General features: G+C 40.7%; 1 protein-coding gene across 8 annotated transcripts in view; it reads left to right on the top strand.

Moving 5' to 3' along the window:
* The window catches only part of ntng1a (netrin g1a), a 92520-nt gene extending 68705 nt beyond the window's left edge, over positions 1-23815 (top strand). For 2 of the 8 annotated variants that reach the window (XM_029458034.1, XM_029458035.1), the window contains exons 5-8: positions 6643-6669; positions 12935-13102; positions 15303-15437; positions 22539-23815. In XM_029458034.1, coding sequence (XP_029313894.1) covers positions 6643-6669; positions 12935-13102; positions 15303-15437; positions 22539-22792 — 584 coding nt within the window. In that variant the 3' untranslated portion in view covers positions 22793-23815. Of the gene's footprint in view, positions 1-6642; positions 6670-10232; positions 10278-11356; positions 11417-12934; positions 13103-15302; positions 15438-22538 lie in introns of all 8 variants that reach the window. The other 6 variants (XM_029458041.1, XM_029458036.1, XM_029458037.1 and 3 more) reach the window with 6 other exon arrangements.
* The last annotated feature ends 1462 nt before the right edge of the window (positions 23816-25277 follow it).

Below are 25277 nucleotides of genomic sequence, written 5' to 3'. Positions count from 1 at the left end.
GCCATGAGCAGTGACTTCCTGGTGTCTTGTCTTTACTAACCAGACTCCATGAAGCACTTCTTCAGTCTCAATGCTAAACTAAGCTAACCATCTGCTGGCTGGTATTTAGTGTACAGACACAACTCAAGGCAAGAAAAGGGTTTAAATCTCTCTGCAGATTACAAACGTTGTTCCTCCTTTAAAGATGTATTCTGACCTCACCTCCAGTAAAGTGCTTTATTTTAATGTGCAAATCAATGAAAAATCATCAATATAAAACGAGCGGAGATTGTGAGAAGGGACAGATTGCAGCTGTTGTGAGTCTTGTGACATAAACATTATTTCGTTACTACAGGTTAGATAAGAGGAGTGTGACTTTGTGAATGTTCAAGAGTTAACTTATATGATGGCTGATATGCCAACAAGGATCCTACGAATCACCTGCAGTCATTAACTTCTTCAGATCGTCACACACACATTTGGTGCCAGTATATACACACTTGAAATAATCATTTGATTTTACAAATAAGTATATTCAGTAAAAAAAATCAAATTAGATTATTATTTCAGAAACTTTTTAGAGATGAAGTCTTCGTTTGTTCCGTCTGCAGCTTGATAACATGAATAGATTTCCTTGACAGGACAGGATTAGGGGACACTTGTTCAGATTTAGCTGAAGCCAGCCTCAGAGTTTACACATCTCCTTTGATCAGAGCAGTAAAAGGCGTGGACACGCGCCGGATTTCACTGTAATGATTCATCCACTGCCTGAAGAGAAAATCCACATTAGCACTCCACCATCTGACGGAAAACCCGGCAGTGCTTGGTCCCATGTGAAAATGAAAAGGATCGCTGTCATATCTGCAGGTGACTGTTATAATAACAACAAATTGCATTTTATATGACGTACAAATTGCATTTTTATGCTGTTTCTCTCTAATTAGTGTTGTTAATGCAGAGCTATCGGACGCTACAGTCTAGTTCTCCTGGGAGGTGCTGATCGTGGAAATGTGACCAAATACACACACAACGCTTCACACTCATTTGCGTAGACACACTGTATACACACACATCTAGACGTTCCTGATTAATCTTCCCTCTTGTGCAAAGAAAGTAGGTTTCTATACATGTTCCAATGAAGACTAAGTCCCACAGGACCTGATAATTATCTGCAGTGCACTGTAGAATAAACTTATTCTTTTGTGAATGAAGACACACAATTATTATCGTATATGTGTCTCTAAGGTGGGATAGTTGCACAGGCATAGCAAACTGCCTCCAAAAGATAGTTGTTTAAATATTTATTATAGTCATTAAATGGTTTAATGAGCCCTCGGTAGCACATTACTAACTAATGCATTAGTGTAATCACATTACTTTACTCATGTAATCACATCACACATGTCAATACATGTGTCCCATTTAGAATGTCAACAAGATGAATGTTTAATGCTTTTTTTTTTACCATTGCTTGATTATAAGTGTCCTAGCTCTTTAAATCTAAACACAGTGAGCCTTGTGAGGCAGACTGCTCTGTGTAAAATGTGAGGATTCTTCGTCAGGCTTCCAGCTCTGTATATTGTATATATAGTATATACTGTATATTAATTTACTGCCATATGTTTACGCATCTACACACATAAACACATTTTCCGCTCACACACTGCTTCACTCCCATCTTCCCATCTCCCACTCATTTATGCTTCTTTCCTTTTACCACAGTTATTTGAATTTCCATTTTACCCCCATTCGTTTTCTTTTCTTCTCTGTAGAACTCATTGCCTGTTGTTTTGAATCCCCTCATTCTTTTGCTGTTTCTGCCCTTCTTCCCCACCACCATCGTCTTCTTCTTCTTTGTTTCATGCTCGCGTTCTCTCTCTCTCTCTCTCTCTCTCTCTCTCTCTCTCTCTCTCTCTCTCTCTCCCCCACAACACCCCTAACCACCCCAGAGACAGAGCTTGTTTACTCTGTCTTTTCCACATCTCGGCTCTGTGCAGCTGTGACGGTAATCTTTCTTTCAAATATTTGTTTCTTCCATCTCCAGATTTGTTTTATTCCTTCCCCCATAGCTACCACAACCGACATACACCTCATTCCTTCCCTGAAATCTTAAACTGTTCTTCTTCCAACTTGACTCCTGGGCACTTTAAGACTTGCCACCTTCAATTCAGATATACACATTGAGAGCGAGCGGGTGTGCCGGGCACTCCTGTGAGGCAAGCCATAATTTTGCTCCTGAGGAATTCAATCAAGTTACATGCCGTGTGCGTGTGTTTTTGCAGCCTTTCCGCTGCTAACCAGTTAGTAATACCTGTCACCATCACTGGGCTCTATATAGTCAAAGAGCTCCACATGATGGATTGCTATAAAAGGATGGCAGCCAAGGAAAGTAATTACCAACTTTGCCTGCGGTGGAAATTCAGCAGATAAACCCCTTTCCAAAGTAGTCCAGGTATCACCCAGGCAAACAGGTGAGACACATCGAAGGTCAACGAGGAATAGATACGAACAGAAACAATGCATTAACTCACACACACACACACACACACACACACACACACACACACACACACACACACACACACACACACACACACACACACACACACACACACACACACATCTTACCCTCAGTTGAGGGTGAAGAAATTACAGATTTTCTTGTGCCAAAGATTTAGAGCCCAATGACCCCTGGGAGAACATTTTATTATTGGTTTCTGGTAATCCATTAGCACGGTTACAGTGAAGGTCTTGGATGGATGACAACTTAACTGGAACTGAACCAGTGGAGGATGAACATCAAGCACAGCTCTCTCATGTGAGCCTTATTGTAAATCAGTGGACACCCCACATGACTCAGGCTCTTTACTCTATTCTAATGCTCACATTTGTGTGTGTATTCTGTTGGATGTTGCTGAACCCAAATGTTCACGGATCATGTTCAGTGAATCGCACACCCCTCAGAGATCGTGTTCACCACCCAGCGGATCGCAACCGTGATCTCTGCATAACTCATAAAAATCAATGCAGGACACCGTCAACATAAGCAGCTCCTAATGCTCTTCCTGTGCGATAGGACAGAATTAGATTTCAGCCATGCCCTGTAATGGCGCGTCCCGGCAGGTGAAGGGGATTGGAAATGACGGTGATTGAAAATTAATCGAATGACCCGACATGGGATCCTGGACATCTGCTCGAACCCCACAGGTTGTTCATAAAGCGGCGAATAATTGCACTGACAGTCCACTGGTGTTCTGAATCATGACCTGGAAGAAAAGGTGATTTGGCCCTGAACTACACCGATCTAGAAAAGGGCCATTTGTCAAATGAGCAGTTGTTTGGACTTCATAACATCCATTTTCTGACTGTGCTGTGATGGGTTCAACAGTTCCAGTCTTTGTACAGTACAGCTGGTACAGTTGATACAGCTGGTACAGTTGGTACAGTTGTACAGTTGGTACAGTTGATACAGCTGGTACAGTTGTACAGCTGGTAACAACTGGTACAGTTGTACAGTTGGTACATTTGATACAGCTGGTACAGTTGTACAGCTGGAACAACTGGTACAGTTGGTACAGTTGGTACAGTTGGTACAGCTGGTACCGTTGGTACAGCTGGTACAGTTGTACAGCTGGTACAGTTGTTACAGCTGGTACAGTTGGTACATTTATTACAGTTTGTACAGTTGTTACAGCTGGTACAGTTGATACAGTTGGTACAGCTGGTACAGTTGGTACAGTTGATACAGTTGATACAGCTGGTACAGTTGTTACAGTTGGTACAGCTGGTACAGTTGGTACAGTTGATACAGCTGGTACAGCTGGTACAGTTTGTATAATTGTTACAGTTTGTATAGTTGTTACAGCTGGTACAGTCAATACAGCTGGTACAGTTGGTACAGTTTGTACAGTTTGTACAGTTTGTATAGTTGTTACAGCTGGTACAGTTGGTACAGTTTGTACAGCTGGTACAGTTTGTACAGTTGTACAGCTGGTACAGTTGATACAGCTGGTACAGTTGGTACAGTTTGTACAGTTTGTACAGTTTGTATAGTTGTTACAGCTGGTACAGTTTGTATAGTTGTTACAGCTGGTACAGTTTGTATAGTTGTTACAGCTGGTACAGTTGGTACAGTTGTACAGCTGGTACAGTTGATACAGCTGGTACAGTTTGTACAGTTTGTACAGTTGGTACAGTTGGTACAGTTGTTACAGCTGGTACAGTTTGTACAGTTTGTACAGTTGGTACAGTTGGTACAGTTGTTACAGCTGGTACAGTTGGTACAGTTTGTACAGTTGTACAGTTGTTACAGCTGGTACAGTTGGTACAGTTGGTACAGTTGTGCAGTGCAGCACAGTGTGCAGCCAGACTAGATCTAGATAGTGTATTATTATTATTATTATTATTATTATTATTATTATTATTATTATTATTATCCTTTTTAGCACTGTGTTACTGTTTTTTGTCTCTTTTCATAGTTCAGTTAAAGAGCTAAAAAGTTATTTATTACATAGATAAGTATTTTAGTACACAAAAAAAAACTTGAAACGTGACAGGCATGATTCAGTTATTTTCTAGTAATTAGCAGTAATAGCATGAATAGTAATATTTATATAATTTGGGGTTTTTGACAGTCAGCCCGGAAAGAAATTGTTTAAATGACCAATATTAAAGTTTCTGATACAGAGAACTGTATTCCAACTTGTATTAGTATTATCCTTCACAAAGCCTGAACAGTCAAACGCTCTATCATGTTGATACATTGACACAGAATTACATTTAGTTTCCACAGTATATTATTCACTGTTCTGTTGTATCAATACGTATTGTGACACTCAGAACCAATGCTGCCAAATCAAACTGCACTTTGTGAATTAGGGGATTGTCCTTGCCCTTGTCCTTTCTGGTTACCATCTGCCTGCCCCCTTGAGGTTTGACCACCATTACGCTACTCCTCCATATGTCAGCCTAGCCTCCTGCACTTCACAGCTCTCAGATAGGTCACACATTTGGCTCCTACAGCTTGTAGGCAGAGATCAGAGGAAAAGTGATTGAATGACAGGAGTTTGATCAAAGTCCACATACACAAACACATGCACACACTCAGGAAATCCTCACGTTTCCCCTGAGTACTTGGATATATTTTGTGACGACTCCATTAGATGAAAGGCCCAACCAAACATCCTGCCCAGATGCCTCCTCGGCTTTCTCAGCTGAAGGTGTGGTGTTAAGCTGAGGACAGAAGAGATGTAAGGTAGAGTGGAGGAAAGCACCCTATTTATTTAATTTCTTCCTCTTTAGTTCACGTGGGCGCATTTCGGCTATTGCCCAGCATGCTTCCACTTCCCATTGTGAGGGGGTGATTTGTTTTTGTGGGCAGGCCGCCTTATTGAGGGCAGAGGATGGAGTGAATGGGAGGGAGGGCCTGCGTCCAAACAGATGATTAGAAAAAGTGGAGCTGGCGTCGATCTCCTGAAAGCAAATTCCTCAGAATACAAATGGCAACCGAAAATACAGCGCCAGTGTGTTCACGTTCCTTTCAAGCACACAGATGCAATCAGAGGGAAAGTGCTTTTTAACGTCGTCTTTGTTTCATTGTGTCTGAAGGCGCCACAGTCCTAACTAAGACTCACACCAAGATGTCTGTTTTTAGACCATTGGCTTCTTAAGACGTTCTTTTCACCATCTGAATGTCTCAATCTCCTCAGATCTACAGCCAGGCAACATCCTGGTGTGGAAAATATCTGGTCACCATGGGGATGAGACAGACTGTATTATCTGCTCAGTGGCTGTCTGGCACAAGGCATTGCTTGATGGAAGGATGAACAGGCAGGCAGCAGGTTAAGACATGTCCTCCTATGGCATCAGAGGCAGAGTTTCCCATCTATGATGTCATTTGACATGTTGTGTGTGTGATTGTGTATTTGTATGCATGAGATTCTGTTTTGGCAAAACATGTTTCAAAGACGAGCGTGCCTTTAAGAGGAATGCAACTTTTTAACTTCAAAATGACTCAAATATTATAGTCTTTCTGTGAGCCTGTGGTGTTTGCTGAAATTGGTTTTTCATTGATTTGGGGATATTTTCAGATGTGTACACTTTGCTGTGGGAGAGGGCAGCAATGACCTTTCATGGCAACAACAGGGACATCAAAGCTGAAATAATGGAGGAAACCAGAAGAAACCAAAGAATTGTGAAGCTTAACGTCCAGCAGACAACACTTTCTAATCATAATGAAGACTAACTTTACTTTAGATGCCACAGTCTCAGACTATGAGTTATCACCAGCCATGACAGCGACGCTGCCAACCCAGCGTGATTTGGTGTAACAAAGGTTTACAGGTGTGGTGTTGAGATCAAAATAAAGTCTAGAAATAAATAAAATAAAGTTTGAAGATAGGTGTTGTTTGAGCAAGGGCGCAGGAAGCAAGGAAGAGGTCACTTTCCGCCTGATTTGGCGTTGCAGCTGGTGTGATCCCATTGTAAGACGGTCTCTAGTTTCAAGTTTATAGCTCATGAAATAAATCACAAGTGTTGGGGTGGGAACTTAATCAACTGTGAGGGAAGATGGCAGCACTAACAAAACACTGCTAGGAGAAATGTTGCCCTGAAGACAATTTTGTTCCTTAATTTTAATTGTGTTTTTCTCTTTCTCTCTTTCAGGTATTGTTAATAACATTGGTCCAGTTAGTAAGTACAAGTTACAAAGTAACTATATGAATGCTTGATGCTTTGCTTTGTGTATTGTGCCACCATTTACCACACAACCCTGAACTTTGTGCCAAGTGTCCATTTCTGATTCCAATCGTCCTGCAGAAGATCAACAACTGTTGACTTACCCTGTTTTGGGGGAAAACAGATAAGCAATAGCTGAGGGCTATACCGACATGATGTGGGCATATTAATTTACTTTATCCAGACTCAACTCAACCAGATAACACTTGCTCGGCATGCAGAATGTCATTTTTTTTCTCTCCCATGCATTATAAATAAATGGCATCTCGATTTTATTAAAGTGCAAAGACGTCTCTGGCAGTATAATGTCACAGGAGGTCATTTTAATATAAGCCGCAAGCACCTCGGCTGGTATTATCTTCGTCAACCAGTAGCCCCTCAGGAGAGGAAGGAAGAAGAGAGGTGCCATGTCTCAAGTTACCGCTGCCTGGAAGACCGTGTGATGCAGGAACCATGTTGGAGCACTGTATTGAACAAGTCAAAGTGCATTCACAGCCTGGCTCAATTCTCTTTATCTTTTTTCTCACTGCCCTGTTCTTAGTGAATATCCTCTGTTCCCAGCAGATTGATTAGTAAATTGCCCCCTTCTTGTCTGATCCGGGACCCACATAGTTTGGCTTAGGGTTAAAGAGACATGCACGTTCTTGATAAATTAAAAATGATCAACTTGCCTGTGAAATGATTATAAAGACAGTTCAATTTAAAGTCACCTATACTGCAACTGCTATATTGTCGGCTCTGGTACTCCATGCTAACACTTTAGCATACACTGGAATGAGTTATGAAGTCTATTTTCTTCATCTAAAATAAGACAATTGACCTTTAGTAGTAAGATATTGTTACTGGCTTTCATGAAATTGTGTGTAGATTTAGATATATACAAAATAAAATAAATTGTTTTATAATGCTAGTGGCTACTTTCACTCAATATCTAGTTAATTCCTAAGTGTTACAGTGTTACCAAGCCAAGCCAGGACTCGTGGACGACACATGCACACTTCATCGTTTAAGGGCTAAGATGATTGCTGGGCAAGTTTCCCAAAACCTGCTGTGTGAAAACAGATTATTCCCAGGTGGTTTTTAATCAGGCTTTAGAGTGGAAGGGAACACTGGTTGCAAAGTCTGATGCTATGTCATGAGTCAGAAATGGACATGTGGCCAAGAAGACCAAACCCCCCCCCCCCCCCCCCCCCCCCAATATTCAACTGCTTGCCTCCCTCACCAACTCCTCACACCTTAGAAAGTATGTGTCTAATTTAAGCATGGCCTGACGAGACTTTAGTGTGTGCATGCGCCTCATACATGCTGTATATACATGCCTACATATTCACCTCACTCCTCTACGTCCCATCCAAATGCCAGGCCAGACCATGTTCAAAGGCTGTCCTCAAATCCTTTACAGGGATAGTGTGCATGTTGAAAAGTGTGTGGATGTGTGTGTGAGCGTATGGTTTTTTTCTTTTGGGGGGAGAGTGATGTAGAAAGGGCACTTTGACAAACCAAAGTCCTCACTTCTCATCCAGATTGGCCCTCAGGGATTTAGAGTTCTTCACACGAATGGCTGCTTTGTCACTGCAGCCTCCCAAAGAACCGGCACAACACTAAAAACTCAACTCACTGAAGAGGATGAGGCTGTTTTCAATGCAAACACAAACCAATATCATGTCTAAGTTATTGATAAAGTAAAAATAGAGTGGACAAAAAAAAGGCTAGGAGGTCCATGAGGTTGTTAAGTGGACTAGAAGCGAAGCTATTGTGAAGGAAGAAAGAAAGCACAGCATTTCTCCTGCTGTTGTTTTAATGCAATTGAATTCCTTATTGACTTTTCTCAATTCTATTTCAAGTTTATTAAGCCAGGCAGAATTGCCTAATGCGGATCATTAAAATGAAATTGATATATAAAAAAACAATTCTGACTCCGCAAGATTGCATTTCATTATGAGTATGGCATTGATTAAAATCCGTCACCACTCATTTAGCTCGCCTAACCTGAATATTCCCCATAACAAAATAATTAATGAAACCCAGATGTGTATTACATCCAATCAATTGCCAACACGGAATAATTAAAAATGAACTTACTTTACAAATTAGAGGTTATAGTTCCGGACAGTGTGGTTGGATCATGTGTGTTTTATTTTTTCTCAAATAATGCACACGTTGTGTGGTTGTCACAGATTAATTGATCATGCCCTCCCAATCAGTTTTGGTTTTGAGCAAACAGCTTCACCGCTAAATGCTTAACTAGGCAAGGATCTGAATTCAGATTAAAAAAACAAGAGACGTGACAATTTACAAGATATAAAACCTGAGTGGTGATGTGGTGCTCCCTTTTTCTTAAACTCTTTATTTGTTAATCTGTCGTATTCAAAGAGCCTCTCATCGAGTAACTCAAGTGACTTTTACCCGCTGGAGATGCCGCAGTCATCACCGATGCCACAATCCCTCAGCAGGATCCATTGTAAAACATTTTTGGGGGAGATAAAGAAAAGAATGAGACAGGAGAGACAGCATGATCGTCTTTATTTCATGCTGTTTTGAAAATCAACGAGTGGTATTGTTAGGGGGGCTAAAAAGTGAGTGTCACAGTGTGTAGACATGCTAAACTCAAAGCTAATGTATTATTTAATTCCAATGCAGAAGTATAACATTTTTTTGAAGCCAATATTATTATTATTCAAACTTATGTGAAAAAGGCATTTCTAAAATGATCCGGCCTGAACAGCAGGCGTGTATTGGATTCAGGCACAGGGAGGGTGATAGGCTTCTTGCCAAGGTGTGCCACTGGATGTTACTTACCCAAGATTGCATGATTCATGAGTCAACGGGCAAAAAGACAGAAAGATCAAGTGAGGAGATAAAGGGGCACGATGAGGAAACGTATCCGTATTCCTCCCTTTGCTTGAGTCCTCTCCATTTCCAACCGCAAAGTATTTCCCTGACACGGAAATACGGACTTGTATGTAATTATGAGGTTATGCTACCCACAGCAGTCCGTCATTCCAAGTCCCAACACCTGCCATTATTTATTCATTGTTATTCCTCCACCAGAAATACACTGTAATTAGATATTGATCACATAGTCGATGTGATGAATTAAACAAAATGCCCCCTAACTTCTTAATTTGCTATACATAGTTTAGACTCGCTTGCATAAATCATGACTGAAATACTAAGTTTAAGAGGGTTTTATCTTTTGTCTTCAGTTTTTCACTCGTCATTGCCATTGCCATAAACATACACATACACAGCAAGCCCATGGAAGTCACAGAAGTTACATACAACGTCTCTCCAATGTCCTTAATGGGTCCTTTGGATGCATTCTCTTCGCTCGTCCATATCAGCCCTGCCCCATTGTATTTGCTGTTTACTGATTTACTGATTTGAGTCATGCTGGACATGTCCATGTGTCCAGTTGTGTGTGTACACTACCACGTAGTCCCCCCCTTTAGCCTATTTGTAAAGTGCATCACATAAGTGCACATGAATAACTCCTGGTTTCTCTCAATTGCACGCAGTTCGGCCGAATGTGTCATCCCTAGGTGTCGCTAACCGAAAAGAAGGTAGGCATCTAAGAATATGCAACAACTATGTTTTTTCACAGATTCATTTATCTCGGGGTGTTTGCATAGAAGCAAACAATTACTCTTTGGTAGCTATGAGTATTTGTGGGGAGTATCTTCCCCCTTTACAATCGTGGTTCTTTTCCTGACAAACCAAGCAAACATCCTCAGCCTGCTTGTCTTGCTCATGATAAAGGGTTTTGGCTCCTTCAGTGGAGGCTTGTGCATTCATGGGGCACTCATGTTACAACATGCTGCAGTGGCGTACATTATCCTCTCAATGTGTGCACTGTACGTTTATACATATACACTCGATTTTAATGAGGTGCAGAGCATCCAGGGATTCTCCATCCTATCTTAACATAACAGGAAAAAAAGCCGAAGAGGTATCACTGTGGTTTTTATGCAGATTGATGTTAGGCTCATCTCAGCCTAATCCATCGTGCAGATGTGATGTGCATCCACCTAGCACAACTAGCACACAACCACTCAGCTCTGTGTTTCCATGACTGCAGCCAAGCACACACAGTGTGTGTCGGAGGCTTGTGTCACCCAGCACAATGGCAGAGGCTAGACCTATTATTTATTTTTCACACTGTTTGTTTTATGACCGGAAAGGAATCGAGGGATTGATGTGTTCACTGCTAGCCAGTATCCTTGCCTACGCTCCTGTGCACAAATTTATAGGGTGAAAATTCTTGGCTGGCCTCCACCGAGGTGCAGGGTAGTTTGTCAATGGACAGTTTCTGTCCGGGGAAACATAGACAGAGGCTTTTGAATTATACAAAGCACTTGTTAATGAAATGAAGCATAAACGAGGAACTATAATATTTAAATTCTTCTGCATTTAAGGCCTTTGTAACAGATGCTGCTACATGCAGCCAACTTCACTTGGCAAAGTCACTCTTTATTTCCCAGTGCCATCATTCATCATTATTGCGTATGTTTCTTTCTTTTTTTTTTTACAGTTACATTTATTATTAAGCATGATGCTCAGTATTATTAATTATCTGACATTACATGTTTTATGTTTAATTGCAATATCATGTTTTTTTTGTTTCTTCTTTTAATTTGTCTAGTAGCTCCTCAGGTTGCATTATCCACTGCCCCTTCTGTCCACGTTGCAAACAGCAAGCGAGGTAGGAGCTGGAATTCATACATTGCCCCCCAGATGACACCCAAGCATTCTCTTTGTATGAACTGATGTTTCTGTTTAACTGTAAGCCCCCTAACCCTTGTAGCACTAACCCAATGCTAGAGCACTGTGTCTCCATATCTCCAGCTCATTTCTGGACTGATGGCCCTCACTGTACAGGGCACATTGAGGGTTCATTCATCTATGGAATTGTTTACAAACACTATAAAAGTCCCCTGGAATCATATCTTTTTCAGTACAAACAAAGTGGGTGCTTGGGACTACAACTATTTTTGGTAAACGTGTTTCCGAGACTCAAGACTTTTTATTCCCCATGCGCGCATGATTTATAACCTTAGCCTATTTTTGGAAAGGAGAGATTATTTGTCTTCTGAGAGTACGTCTGCGAGAGTGAGGCATCTAATGTAGAAGATCTTATTGGACAAGACTTTCTGCTTTAGGTGAAGAGTGGACTAGACTTGCTGCTCCTTCATTTCCGAACCTAGTCAGGTTGTTAGCAGCCGGACAGAGAGACCTGACCTCAATACAGATCCTTAATAACCACAATCCCTTGGACGAAAGCCCCATCCGCCTCCCTCCTATTCTGGATCCGTGGGCTTTCTGTCCCAGTGGCTGCCAGTGAGGCTTAAGGATCACATCTGTCTACGCTGTGACACGTGGTGTCAGTGGTCACTCAGTGTGGCAGACTGATGCTCACTCAGAGAGAGCCGAGCTGGGGCTGCACCCCTCCCATCCTGCGCCCCTTAGGGCAGGGCTGGAGTATCATAGACTGCAGCATGAGGTTTTACAGTCAACAACTCCAAATATCTAATTAAGAATGACATAACAGTGCATAGCAGGCTATGATTCACCAAACCAGTGCAACGTATGCATATGATCACTTGCCTTATTGAGAGCTTTCAAAAACAAACAAAACAAACACAAATGTGGAATTTGTCATGCATTTCCTTACAGAGGGTTGTAAAATGATCCGCCATTAAAAGTTTCATCCTGTTAACTCAAACCATATCGACCATGACAGTCAAGAGATCAATTACACAACAATTTAAAAACTCCCCAATACCATTCCCTGAGTTGAAAGATCCATCTCATTCATGGTTTGACCTGCCTTACGCTGTGTGGTGTTCCCGATGTGACCGTGTCTCTGTGTCATCATTCCGCAGCCTTCCTTGCCTCGTGTTGTGGTGTGCTTGAAGTGATGTGACCTCTTCGAGTCCTACTAACGCCGTGCTTTTTTATGTGATGTCTTCTAACTCTGGCTGTGCCCATGTCAGACTAATCATGACTTACACTCACTTTCATCACTTTCCCAACATCTCCTCCCTCAAAACGAAGTTTTCATTTTTATCCTTGCATGCCATGGTGCCTCACTCAAATTCTTTGCTAACTCCTCCGCCGTAGCCCTCGCAGCAACAGCAACAATGCCAACACTCCCTACCGCGTCTCTCTCTTTCTTTTTCTCTCTTTCTCCCTTCTCTTCCCTTCACACTCTCTTTGCAAGACTGCGAGTGCTTCAGCCACTCCCACCGATGCAGCTACATCGAGCTGCTAAACACCGTCATTTGCGTGAGCTGTAAGCACAACACTAGGGGCCAGCACTGCCAGCTATGCAAGCTGGGCTACTACCGCAATACCTCGGCAGAACTGGACGATGAAAATGTGTGCATAGGTTAGTCCCCCACCGGCCCCTTTCATTGCCACCCTGCTTTCACACAAACACTTTCATTGTCTCACCTCTTGTCTTTGACTCATTACCAGAGAAAGTGTCATCTTTCACCCCCCACCGCTTCATCATCTGTACACCCTCCTGCCTCCATGTCTTCCAGTGGTCTCCACATCTTCCTGTTTTGCTTCTTCTGCTTTCGCACAATGGTAGAGTGTTTTATGGAGGACACTCGTCATTCAGCTTTAGTCAGACACACACTATGATAATGCTTGAGTGATTTTCAGGCATGGTTTTAATAACTGCAGACAGATTTGGGGTTGATATAGTATTACTGTTAGCAAGCTGCTAGCTTGTATTTATTAACGTAGTATGTCAAAGTTGGTTTGTAGCTACTAGCTTGTATTTAAGGGGCATAAAGTGAGCCAAGCATTGATTTAAAGCTAGAATTGTCTATTAGGTATACAGTAGAGAAGAAGGCATGTTCACAAACTAATGGAAACACTTGAAACAGTCTCATGTATGTAGGATAAACATGAAGCTGGAGCCAGCAGCAGGTTAGCATAGCTTTGCACAGACGAGGGGAAACAGCTAGCATGGGTCAGTCCAAAGGTTTAGAAAATATAAAGTCAATTGATTTAAACATTATATGTTCTTTGTTTAATCCGTACAAAAAGGCTAGCTGTTTCCTTCTGTTTCTCCTCTTTATGCTAAAACATTTTTTCTTAAAATGTCATCCTAATGAACTATATCATTTGTATACAAGGGACATGTCATTTTACTAATTAGCTTCTAACCTCATGCTTGTCCAAAAACCAACAAATACAATTACTAGTATTCACTTTAAGATTACTTGCCTGTGAAGGCCATTTTCATCTGGTGTTTCTGTTATTTTGTCCATGACCTTTATGCAGGGGTTCATACACTGCATCATCTGTTTTTCGTACATGTAAAAAATGTGTGGAGAATTGCATTTCATCGAGTCCCTAAGGCAATACTTTGGTTCCTTATTGGATTCTTTAGCTGGCACATGGAGTGTGAGTTCTCAGTGCTCAGTGCCAGATGCGCTTGTGAGTCCTGAGGGGGGAGTCTGACAAGCAACAAGAGTTCTGAGAGAAATGTCGCAAGGAAGCCACACCGCCAGTCAGAGGTGCCACACAAGTGCATATGTCATATAGGCCTACATGAAATGGCCTCAAGAGTAGCAGCTGAATCCCATCACAAGGCGTTAGAAGTCACCAAGGCGTTACCTTGTGCCAAACTCGACCTCACCTTGCCTCTCTCTCACTGACCCCCCTGTTTGTCACTTGCCGTCACCTCTCTCCTCTTGCCTGACCCACGGATGTCACTCGGGCGCAGCCACGTGCAGCCAGCTCAGCCGCAGAATGTACCATGTGATGGTCCGAGATTGTCAGAGTAGGTGTCACTTTGACTGCAGAGTGCTCCACTCGCTGTTGGAAGCTGGAATGTCAGCTGAGCGTGGGACACCAGAGACTTGACAGGTTGTTTTTTTAAGGATAGTCCAAATGGAATTGTGGCTAATGACTGTTTGTTCTCTTCTGTTAATGATGAAGAGGCTTTTGAAGATCATGCCAAATTCTTAGACAATATTTACATCCGTTTGATAATAAGGGAGAATTAAAGAACATATTACAACAATGCCCATTTCAATGTGCCATACTCTCATTCCTCTACAACCTTAACATTCACTGTGTCTTTGCTTCTTGCTATTATCCTTCTGATAAGTGCTCATCACATTTTCTGTCTCTTCTTTCCACCTTTTCTTATCTGAACCTGAATGAATGAATCAGATTTTAGAAAAGCATGTACAGACTAGCCCACTTTGTTCATCTTATATCAAAGCTACTGATGATGCTTTGCATATTTGCTCATTGCACTTTGTATAGCTATATAACAGTAAAGTAATTTCTACAACACTTACAAACATGCTGTAATGAATACAAAGTGTTCATGCATCTAGCGTCAATCATTCTTTTCTCATTCTGTCTCCATAACAGTTGAAATGGTAGCATTTTTTTCTGTATGAGTCTTTAAATCTATTCAGATTTTTGACCAGTTGAAATGAACAAACACCTTGTTGTAATGATTGAGATTACGGAATGTGGTCAGCGCTGTGAAAAATTGCCGTGAAGTCGAAGCACCACCCTGTTTCCAGCCTCTGTATGTGTGTGTCTTGTTTTTCCAGAGTGTAATTGTAACCCCTTTGGCTCAGTCAGTGATCGCTGTAATGGCACAGGATTTTGTATATGTAAGGAGGGCACTACAGGGCCTAAGTGTCAGCAGTGTCTACCTGGATATTTGTGGGACGATGGCTGCAAATGTAAGTAAAACCACAAACCTCATGCAGCTCCTGACTGTTCTCCTCCTCAGCTCTGTCTCTCTCTGCTCTCTCTCTCTGATTTCTACTCTCTCTGTGATTCCTGAGCTTTGGCTGGTAGAATGTACTGCACATGCGAAGGACTGCCCAGCTTCCTTCACAAATACAGACCCAACCCATAACATGAGCTAACCCAATATACTAAGCCATCCGATTCGCTAACTGAACCTGCAATTCACACTTGCTGCAGCTGCGTTAACAATGTAATATCAGCAGGTGCCCTATATGGCTCGAATAGAGAAAAGGCAATGGCATGGCAGGACGCATGCTGCTCGGTAACTCAGTTATCCAGCCATGTCGCACACCAACAAAACAACAGCTGAGTCAATATTGACTGCTTGACATGCTGCCTGTGATCTGTTTGAGTAGCCATCACCCCCCTCGCTGATCCACAACAGGACAATGTCATCCAACACTAACATTTTTCAAAGGAGAATGCAGGTCATTTTCAGTTCCAGCCCATTTATTACTATCTACCATTTATATTTCCCCCGGCCATTTTACAATGCATGGCCTGTGTAGTCGTTTGTCTTCAAATGTCACCAATCTTTCCACAGAAGGTATCGATACACCTCATGAGGAAGGATTTGAACTCTTTGACAGTTAAAAACAGAACTTTGAGAAACAAAATCACCACTGCAGACACTGTTTATGCTGTGTGTTGTTGACTTAATCATTTGAAGTTTGAGAATAGATGATTTGGCCTCTTTGGAACAATCTTACTTGTCTTGTGCTGGTCATAAACTCACATAACTTATTGTCAGACCAGCTAATAATTGCTGATAATTAGAATCTAATCAACCGTAATGGATCTTTGTGTCATTGTTTGTAACTGTGATCAAGTTACTTCAGATGAATAGAACTTTTCCTCATGGTGGTGACATCTATATGCCTTCCTCATGTAGCTCAACATTAATCTCTGTCCTAGCTAACAAGGGCGTCATTAATAAGGCGGATCAACATTGTAAGGTGTCATGATTTTGAGGGATTGATTTATTGTGATGGCCTCTATTTCTTCCTGTGGATGTAAGGTGATAGCTAGTGTAATATTATCATGAAGAATGTCAGCAATTGGTGAAAAGTTGTGTCTGCTTCCTACGACGAATTTATCCAATTATGGAGCCTGAAATATGTTTTGATCCAATTGTATGTGAATGGGACCGGTCATGAAAACACCCAACGCAGGCACAGAACAATAACTGCACAACATACACTTTGTGAAAAGATGAAGCGCCGGGTACCAGTACCGGGCCGTGGAGCATTTGGTACCGCACCGCACAGAAATTATAAAAGTTTTCTTTTGGTATTATATATATATATTACAATGTAATAATAATATCAATAAAGTGCATTATATAAAATGGAATAATTACATTGATGTAATAATTAAATTATATGTTCTGCACTTTATTGTGTGTTTTGTTATGCCTGGTCCGTAGAAAGATTGTCTTGAATGAAACCGGTCTATGGTGCAGAAAGGTTGGAGTATAGGATGCAGTATACACAGCAATACCAATACGACTTGGCCTTTTTTAGCCTGCAACAAAAAAGTGTCAGGAACTTTATGATTTAAATTCAGTGTGAAATGAATAATCTGTTTAATTTAGCAGTTTTTGACACAGATGGATGTTCATTAAAATGCACTGTGCTTGACTAATATATTCAGAGTGTATAGTGTGAATACACACTGTCAGCACACACACCTGTTTCTACACAAAAGGTAGAGGGGAAGGCATATGTTTGCTACAGTACATGGCTCACATCACATGCCATCTAATGATACATTTATATATAAACTCACTACTCAGCAGAACACTAACAATGCTGAGCTGTACAACAGCAGTAATTAAATGTTTACAGGTAACAAGCAAAGTAAAAAAGAAAGGAAACATGTTTTTAAGCAGAAACGAGTCAATGAATCAATTTAAAGTGCCATATCCAGAACCAGACACATGACAAAGTATGTTTAATATCTTAAAAGAAAAAAAGAAAATATTAACTTAAGAAAAAAATAAAAATATTCACAAAAGTAAAAGAGTAAAAAATATTCGGCAAAAGATTAAATCTATAAAAAAATTAATCAAGTACATGTAATGGAATAAATCCAACATGGTACTGCCCACCACATGTGTGATAGGTATTAGAGAAACAGAAGAACACTCAACTATACCGAAAATCTGCAGAGATGAGAGCCCTGCTTGCATTGCAGTGGAGAAATGTGGATTTATTTGCCTCTGCTATGGATTTCTTCATGTATTGTTGTTTTCTTAGTTAAAATAAACCCCTTACTGCTCCGGCAATAACTTAAAAAGACCGTTTTGTATGGGAATTTAAACCCCTGAAACAATTCCTGCCCCAGGAGCTACTTATTCTTTCTTTATTCTTCGACTGAAATAGTTTGAAAACTTTTCAGTCTTGACCTCCACTTGCTTCCTCTCTGCCGCAGTATTTATGGACAGGACTCTATCTGCATGCAGACTGAAGAATGCAATTAAAACTCAAATCTCTTGTCAAACACATCACAGTCCCAGACAGGCACACCTAGTTCATCGGTCCCCTCTCTAAATATTATCACTCATATCAAAAGCAAACGTTACAAATCTTGTCATTTATTGCCTGTGCTGGCTCTGTTTACATGCCGAGAAACGGTTAATTTGAGAGATTGGAGAGAGATAAGGTGCTGAGCTCTCAGAAGAATTCATCCTCACCAAATTGAGTTTTCAGACTTTCAACACAATTCGTCACTCGTCTTTAGAAAACTATCTTTAGTGAATTAAAAACATAATGCACTCTGCTGGTACTTTCTTTGCCCTCAGGTGTTGCTCTCCCATTCACAGTGTTACAGCACCTTTACTATTGACCCTGTTATACATCTTTGATAAAATTGCTACTGATGTTTTAAAAAATCTATATCTCTGTTTTATTTTTTACTTGTGTGTTGCTTAGTGTCTGCAGGGGGCGGCCATTACCTGATCTTTACTTTGAAGTCAACTGTGCTATGAAGTGTTGAGCTTCATGCATAATTCATATTTAAAGTAGTGGTTCACCTTAAAATGAAGATACACTCTCTGTATCTATATGTAAACATAATACACATCAAGCCAGCCCCTTATTGGAAACTGCTGAAAGTCAGTAGAAAATAACTACATTGTCTTTATGAATGAAATACCTCTCTGTCTTTCCACTTCTAAAAGAAAGCAATTGTTCCCACTTTATTTTGGCTAAGCCTACTTCCTGGATGACAATGAACCGTTTCTAAATGCAACCTGAGGAGAAGATGCTGCTGAAGATAGCTATTAGCAGTGAGCCTTTCCACAACATACAGTAGCTATTGTGAGTCAACATTTATTTCTAAAGCAATGCAACTGAATTCATATTCACTAACAGGATGACCTTGTTTGACCCTGGAGTCACAGTGTTTGTTGACCACCAGCTCAACTTAGCAATAGGTTGATTTAGCTCAGATTGTTCTGATTGCTGCTAAAACAACACGATTCAACCCACTTGATTTGGAGATGAATGTAATATAATCACCAGAACGTTACTTCATTCTGTAATTAACAATGTGGACTAGTCACTGCTGAAAGCTGCTCTTCATGCTGTTAGAGACTTTAACAGGTCAGGGTTGTATTGTCTTCCAACTAAAGGCCCTGTCACATGTATCCGTATGGCAGAAACGTATGCTGGCGTATATGAACATTCAAGTCCAAATACGTCCAACTTTTCATCGGATCGGAGAAAGTGAACATATACAGATACGCATTTCTAACCTATTGATAGAGCATCACTTACTTATACAAAATGTATCAGACGAATACCCAGCAAATGCAGAATTTTTCAAAAATATAGCCTATACAAAATATATATATAAGTAGTGTTTGTTAAGAGCATGCGGTGTTACGCTGGGGTGCGTTGTTGAACGCTGATGTTTTGAGCATGTTCACAATTACCGGACGTACCCGACGTGTGTTTCATAAGATATGCAGACGTTACGTGACGTTAGACGTGAATACGGAATACGAACGTGAATATTTACCTACGTAAATATAGTACGTAAATACCTACGTGACTACGTTAGAGGTACGTTAGATATAGGCTATGTCGGTTGATGGTGAACCCTACAGCCAATTTATTGATAACGAGTGGATAACCTATTCCTACCCTATTAAGATGATGCCTGACGACGGAGTAACTTATTAAACGTGTTTCTACAGTACAGCTAGCGTTCAGCATGTTAGCCGTTCTCCAGCATCAGCATGACGTGAACCAGACGGCACTTTTCCAGCTGCGTTGGCCAGACGCTCTGATCCGTTTTAAATAAGTAAGTGATAAGCTATCAATGTTTGACATACGTATAATAATTAGTCATGTATTCATTATGTATATGTCAGCTACAACACCGCTGTGGAAGAATTGGACGTATTTGGACTCTAACACACGGCATGTTTCTGCCATACAGATATGTGTGACAGGACCTTTAGACACGAGATGCTGTCGTCTCAAAGCTCTTTTTGAGTCACATCTCCTTTATGTTGAGGTGCAGAAGAACGCTACATACATCCATATCCAACTAGCATAGTTTGAGCATAGCTTCAAGGTCCCTCAGGTTCTAGCCTGTTGCACATGGTTGACCTTTTTGACCTTGTTTTACTTTCAATCAGTGTGTCTGCACACTGATGTCTTGAACATCATTCCAAGAGTTTGTATGATACATTTAAAGCACAGAAGGAATAAAAACCACTCTGAACATGTTTAGAAATGTTAGCATTTTATCATGAAAGCAAGGCGAGGGAAGACGGACAAGGTGAAAGGTCTTTGTCTAATTAATTAAAGGAGTCTCTCCTGTGTACTGATCATATCGAGGCCTCAAAGGGGAAAACATGAGTCTTTAATTAATACGTTGCTCCTACTTGTCATCTTGAAGGAGATATTTTTATTGCCACGTTTAGCTGCTTTATCGAGAGGAGAAAAGCAGGTGAACAATGGCGTTCCAAAGAAAGAAACAGTGCTTGTAGTTTTATATATTGACTCATTACTTTAGTTTCTGCTGAGTGGTTCAATTGGTCCTGAAATTGATATGTAATTTGGAGACAAAAAAGACAAAGATAGAGTTCAGGTGTCTTATTTAGATCTAGCTGTGCATGGTAATTGGTGAGCAGTGGCCTGAAGCGAAACCTGCTGAGCCAAACAGCAGCTCTCTCTCCCACAGAACAGACGTGGCACAAATAGGATTCGTAGAGTCAATGTTTCTTAATAAGCCTCCCATCAAAGCCCTATTTGGTTATTCCTGGGAGAAGACATGCATCCAATCCTAAGTATTAGGAGAGAGGCCTGATATTTGTTATTGTGATATTTATGTCCCATAGAGTTCATAGATTGCTCACCACATTGTTTTCCACTCCCATAACGGACTGAAATAGGCAGAAGTGGCCTCTGTGTTTACCACTGTTTATTTGTCTCTGTTGGTTTATTAGTTTGTGCGGCGCTGCTTTGTTTGCCTCCAGCTTGCTTGACAGCTTGCCTCCACTGGGAATAGAGTGGCCTCTGTGTCCCAGCTCTAAATATACACCAATTTTCACCTGACGTTCAGTTTGTCTAAAGACGGTGCTGTTTGGGGGAAAGCCTGTCAAGCTTTGAGGTTTTCTGTGCAGCAGCATCACTGATGGGACGAAGCTTAAAGAATAAACTTTGTTACATTTACATTATAAAAGATGATCTTTTTTATTTTATTTTACTTTTTATGGTACCATAATGTTTGTTTGCATGTCCTAATATTATTGGAGGATGTGAGTTTTTTTTCTTCTGTATACTACAAAAATGTGAATATATGTAAACTGGTGTTAAATTCTTGAAGGGAAGTTTAAAATATTGGTTTGTCATCACATTAACTTGAAGCAGGTTTGATAAAAGAGCCCTTTAAACCCACTATTTGTATATTTTTGATGTTATTAGCCACCTTTAAAATGAACGTGATGGCATGAGTTTGTCAATGTAGAAAAATGAGACAATCCTGTGTAAATTAATTTTCTTTTTTATATATATATTTATATATATATATATATATATACTACCACTGGGGGTGCCAAAGGTTGAATTATTCAAATTCCGCACGTGGTGGCTTTAACGTGTGCTTCTACCCACAGATTTATACTAACATTACTAACATGATATCTGATATAAATGTTACCTGATGTAATTATGATGCATGCGCTGAAGAGTTGAGTGAAGAATAATATATATATTTCATACATGTTACTTATGGTCAAAAAATAGGTCATTGATTTGTTGCATGAATGTAGAATAAATAAAAAAAGTTTACTATATATATCAGGTTTTTCTTTAAATGTAATGTTGCATAATGAAAAGTTGAAGCAATAGTTCAACATTTTAGGAAATCTGCTTCTTTGTTTTCTTGCTGACAGTAATAAGAGAATATTGATACCACTCAATCTGTAAATATGAAGTACGGGGCAGCAGCCGATTAGAAAACGTCAATTTGCCAGTGTGACTGTTTTTGGCTTGGATAAGTTACTAAGCAACTCGCAGAGATTCCAAAAAGATAAACAGCAAAATATTGTTTTTACACTTTAATTTTTTTACCGATTAAACAAAAGTGATAAAACTAAGCTAAGCTAAGCTAAGCTAAGCTAAGCGGCTGCTGTCTCTCGCTCCACATTTAGCGTACAGGTGTGAGAGTGGTATCGATAGAATAAGCCTATTTCCCAAAATGTTAAACTATTCCTGTGAAGGTTCAGCTAACTCAAAGCTGGAATAAGATGTGGTCACACTTTACTTGAAGAAAACATTTAGTCACTTTCTGATTTGTTGGAATCAGAGAGAATTCCTTATTTCCCCTCAGAGATGATTTAAGCTTCATTTTAAAGGGGCAGCTGAGTAGATAATTAAATGATGTGAAATTAATTTGATTTGATTATGATATGCTTTTGATGCAGCGTAGTACGTTTCAAGTAAAGTGTCACCCAAAACTCTGCTGCATGTTTGATTCTCATTCCTCTCTCCTGTTTTTTGCATTGCTCCCACCAGCCCGGGTGTGTGACAACGAGCTCCTGCGCTGCCAAAATGGCGGAGTGTGTGTCAACAACGTCCGCTGCAGCTGTCCCTCAGACTACTCAGGCCTGCTGTGTGAGAAGTCCCGCTGTGAGACGGAGCTGGGGGGCTGTGGGGGCCCCAACTCGGGCCAGCCCCCCCTGACTCCTTCATCATCCTCTAGGCTGCTGCTGCTGCTGCTGGGCTCGGCGCTGCTGAGAGAGGCCTCCTGCTGGCCCGCCGTACTCTGAAGAGACCCATGACCTGGTGGGAGTGATGAACTCCGCACCGCCTCCACTCTAACCCTCCCACCCCCCCTTTCAAATAATCAACAACCATTAAAGAAGAACAGCCCTGAGCTTTCAGGACTGTACTGTACTGAGCTTCTCCGCCGCCAGACTCAATGGACACTCGCGCTGACAATAAAGAGAATGTGCCAGACACATGAGTGCAAAAACTTTACTTTTAATTTCAAAGAATATATAGAAATGAAAAAAACATATACTTCTAAAAATGCCAGATATTATTTAAAAAAAAGGTTTGCCTAATAAGAGTAAAATGTTCAAAGAACAATGAGACCCCCTCCCCTTCTAAGCCATACCAGGTACTCCAGGTCTTTGAGAGGGGATAACTGATGATGACAGACTCGTTCACTTCCTCTCTTATTGCCACGGCAACAACAGCTGCGACCAATCAGCTTGCGAAACGAGCCGGCGGTGGTCGTCGATCCCCCCGGGACGCTTCTGCGAGTTAATGTTGGCTGGACTGCTGCCGCCCAAGAAATCTCAAAGAGACTGTCCCCGCTGTACGGCTGCAGACTGGCCTCTGAAACATAAACGTTATACTTCAACACAATGACAAACAAAAAGAGGAGAAAACACAGGAAACATTCTTTGCTGTCAGTGCATTGTGGATAGAAGGAAATCTGTCCGGACTGCCACTTTGTGACACAAAACCCTCGCCCACGTCCATCCCGCTCCAGCTTTCTGTCTCTTCTCCGAGCTCTTTCTCACCCCCCCCCCCCTCCCCCCGCCATGCTGCCACAAACCTGTGCTTTCGTGAACGTTACTCTGTAAACCCTTGTTGGTTGAAAGATTCTTTTGTCCGATGTTAGTGATGCACATGTGTAAGAAGCCCCTCCCCCTCCCCCTCCTTTCCTCTCTTGCAAAAAAGATACTCCAACTAAGCCGTCTGATTCTTTTTCTATCTTAGAGCCACCACGCTCCCCACGATCATGGTCCGAGGATAGTTTTCACCCGAGCAGACGAGAGTTGCATAGAAGACCATCGGTGTATTTGCAAGTTCTTCTCTCGACAGAGCAAACAAAAAAAGAGTCATGTAGTCCTTTTGTATCTCTGCCGAAATGTGATTGAAAAAAGGCAACCTTTAATGTATCTATTTAAAACATCCAAATGCAGAAGCAATTGTTTATGGTTTTCTTTTTCTTTCCTTTCTTTCATTCACTTATTTTATTTGTTAATATTACTTTTAGTTGTGCAGTTGATTTTCCTTTGTATTGGCAACGTGCTGGCATCAAAGAATATCAGTTTACATATACAGTATAAATAAAGTGTAATAAAATCCCACCAAAGGACATTATAAATGTTTTGTTCTTGCTTTAACACTTGAAAATTTAAGTGAATAAAAGTTTAAAAATTAAACTGTGTTGATCATTTGTTGATCGCAGGTAGGTACGTAATCAAGTGGTTATTGAACTGAGATGTGAATTTCTGACTTTGTGGACACATTAAGATTATAGATGGAAGTAGTTGCTGTCAGATCCGCACGTCCACCATTTCTAAATAAATTCATAATAATTACAAAGACATTTCTTCAAATGAACAATTAGTTTTGGTAAAGTGATTCATTTTCTCAGCATAATTTATACCAAATTATTTTTGGCTAATTATTATAAATTGTCAGACCTGTAAAATAATGCATTACCTTTAAAACTAGAAAACATGATACATCTCAGGCTGTAGTTTCCTATAATATTGTGTATAGTTTCCTGTAGTATTGTGTATAATATCTGTGCAGCGGCGGGTCAGTGTGGTTCTGCTGCAGTTTGTGCACTAACAGCAGCACCTGAGAGTTCTGGTTCACCTTCAAAATGTCGTCAAAAGACTCCGTCGTAGTGACGGGGTTCTTTTTCATGACTGTGGCCAGGGACCCATAATCTCCAAATCTATTAGTATTCTTTAATTGTTATTAATATTGTTGGGTTTTGAGGCCCAAAGGGCGCTGAGATAGTCTTTCAATTGAATCCAGTAAACTTCTAGTTGATCAAGATACTTATTTATTTAAAGTGATGATGACAGCAATGTCAAAAAATACCCTCAGCCGAGGACACTTTCACACACCAAGTCCACAGTCCGAATCAATAAAGAGCCAGTTAGCTGTCTGTTGGTACAAGTGAAAGTGGTACAAAAACATCCTAAACATTTTGCTATATTCTCTACAGAAGGGTGTCGTCGTCCCTCATTGGTCCATGTTGGCGCGGTTATGCCCCTTGGTGGGCCGTCTTGTAGGTGGCAAGATGGAGGTGGACCTGAAACTCTTTGAAGAGAACCTACAGTGCTTCATTCATAACTAATATAGTGCTCATTATACATTTGTGCAGAAATACATGTTGTGCAATAATACATTTAGATTGAGGTGGACGAGTGCATGTGATAATCATTAAATGTGACACAATACAATCAGGAGTTTATTTACTTCACAATATTTAACCAAGTG

Source organism: Cottoperca gobio, chromosome 20, assembly GCF_900634415.1.
Source record: "Cottoperca gobio chromosome 20, fCotGob3.1, whole genome shotgun sequence".
NCBI lineage: Eukaryota > Metazoa > Chordata > Actinopteri > Perciformes > Bovichtidae > Cottoperca > Cottoperca gobio.
This window is presented reverse-complemented; position numbering and strand designations above follow the sequence as displayed.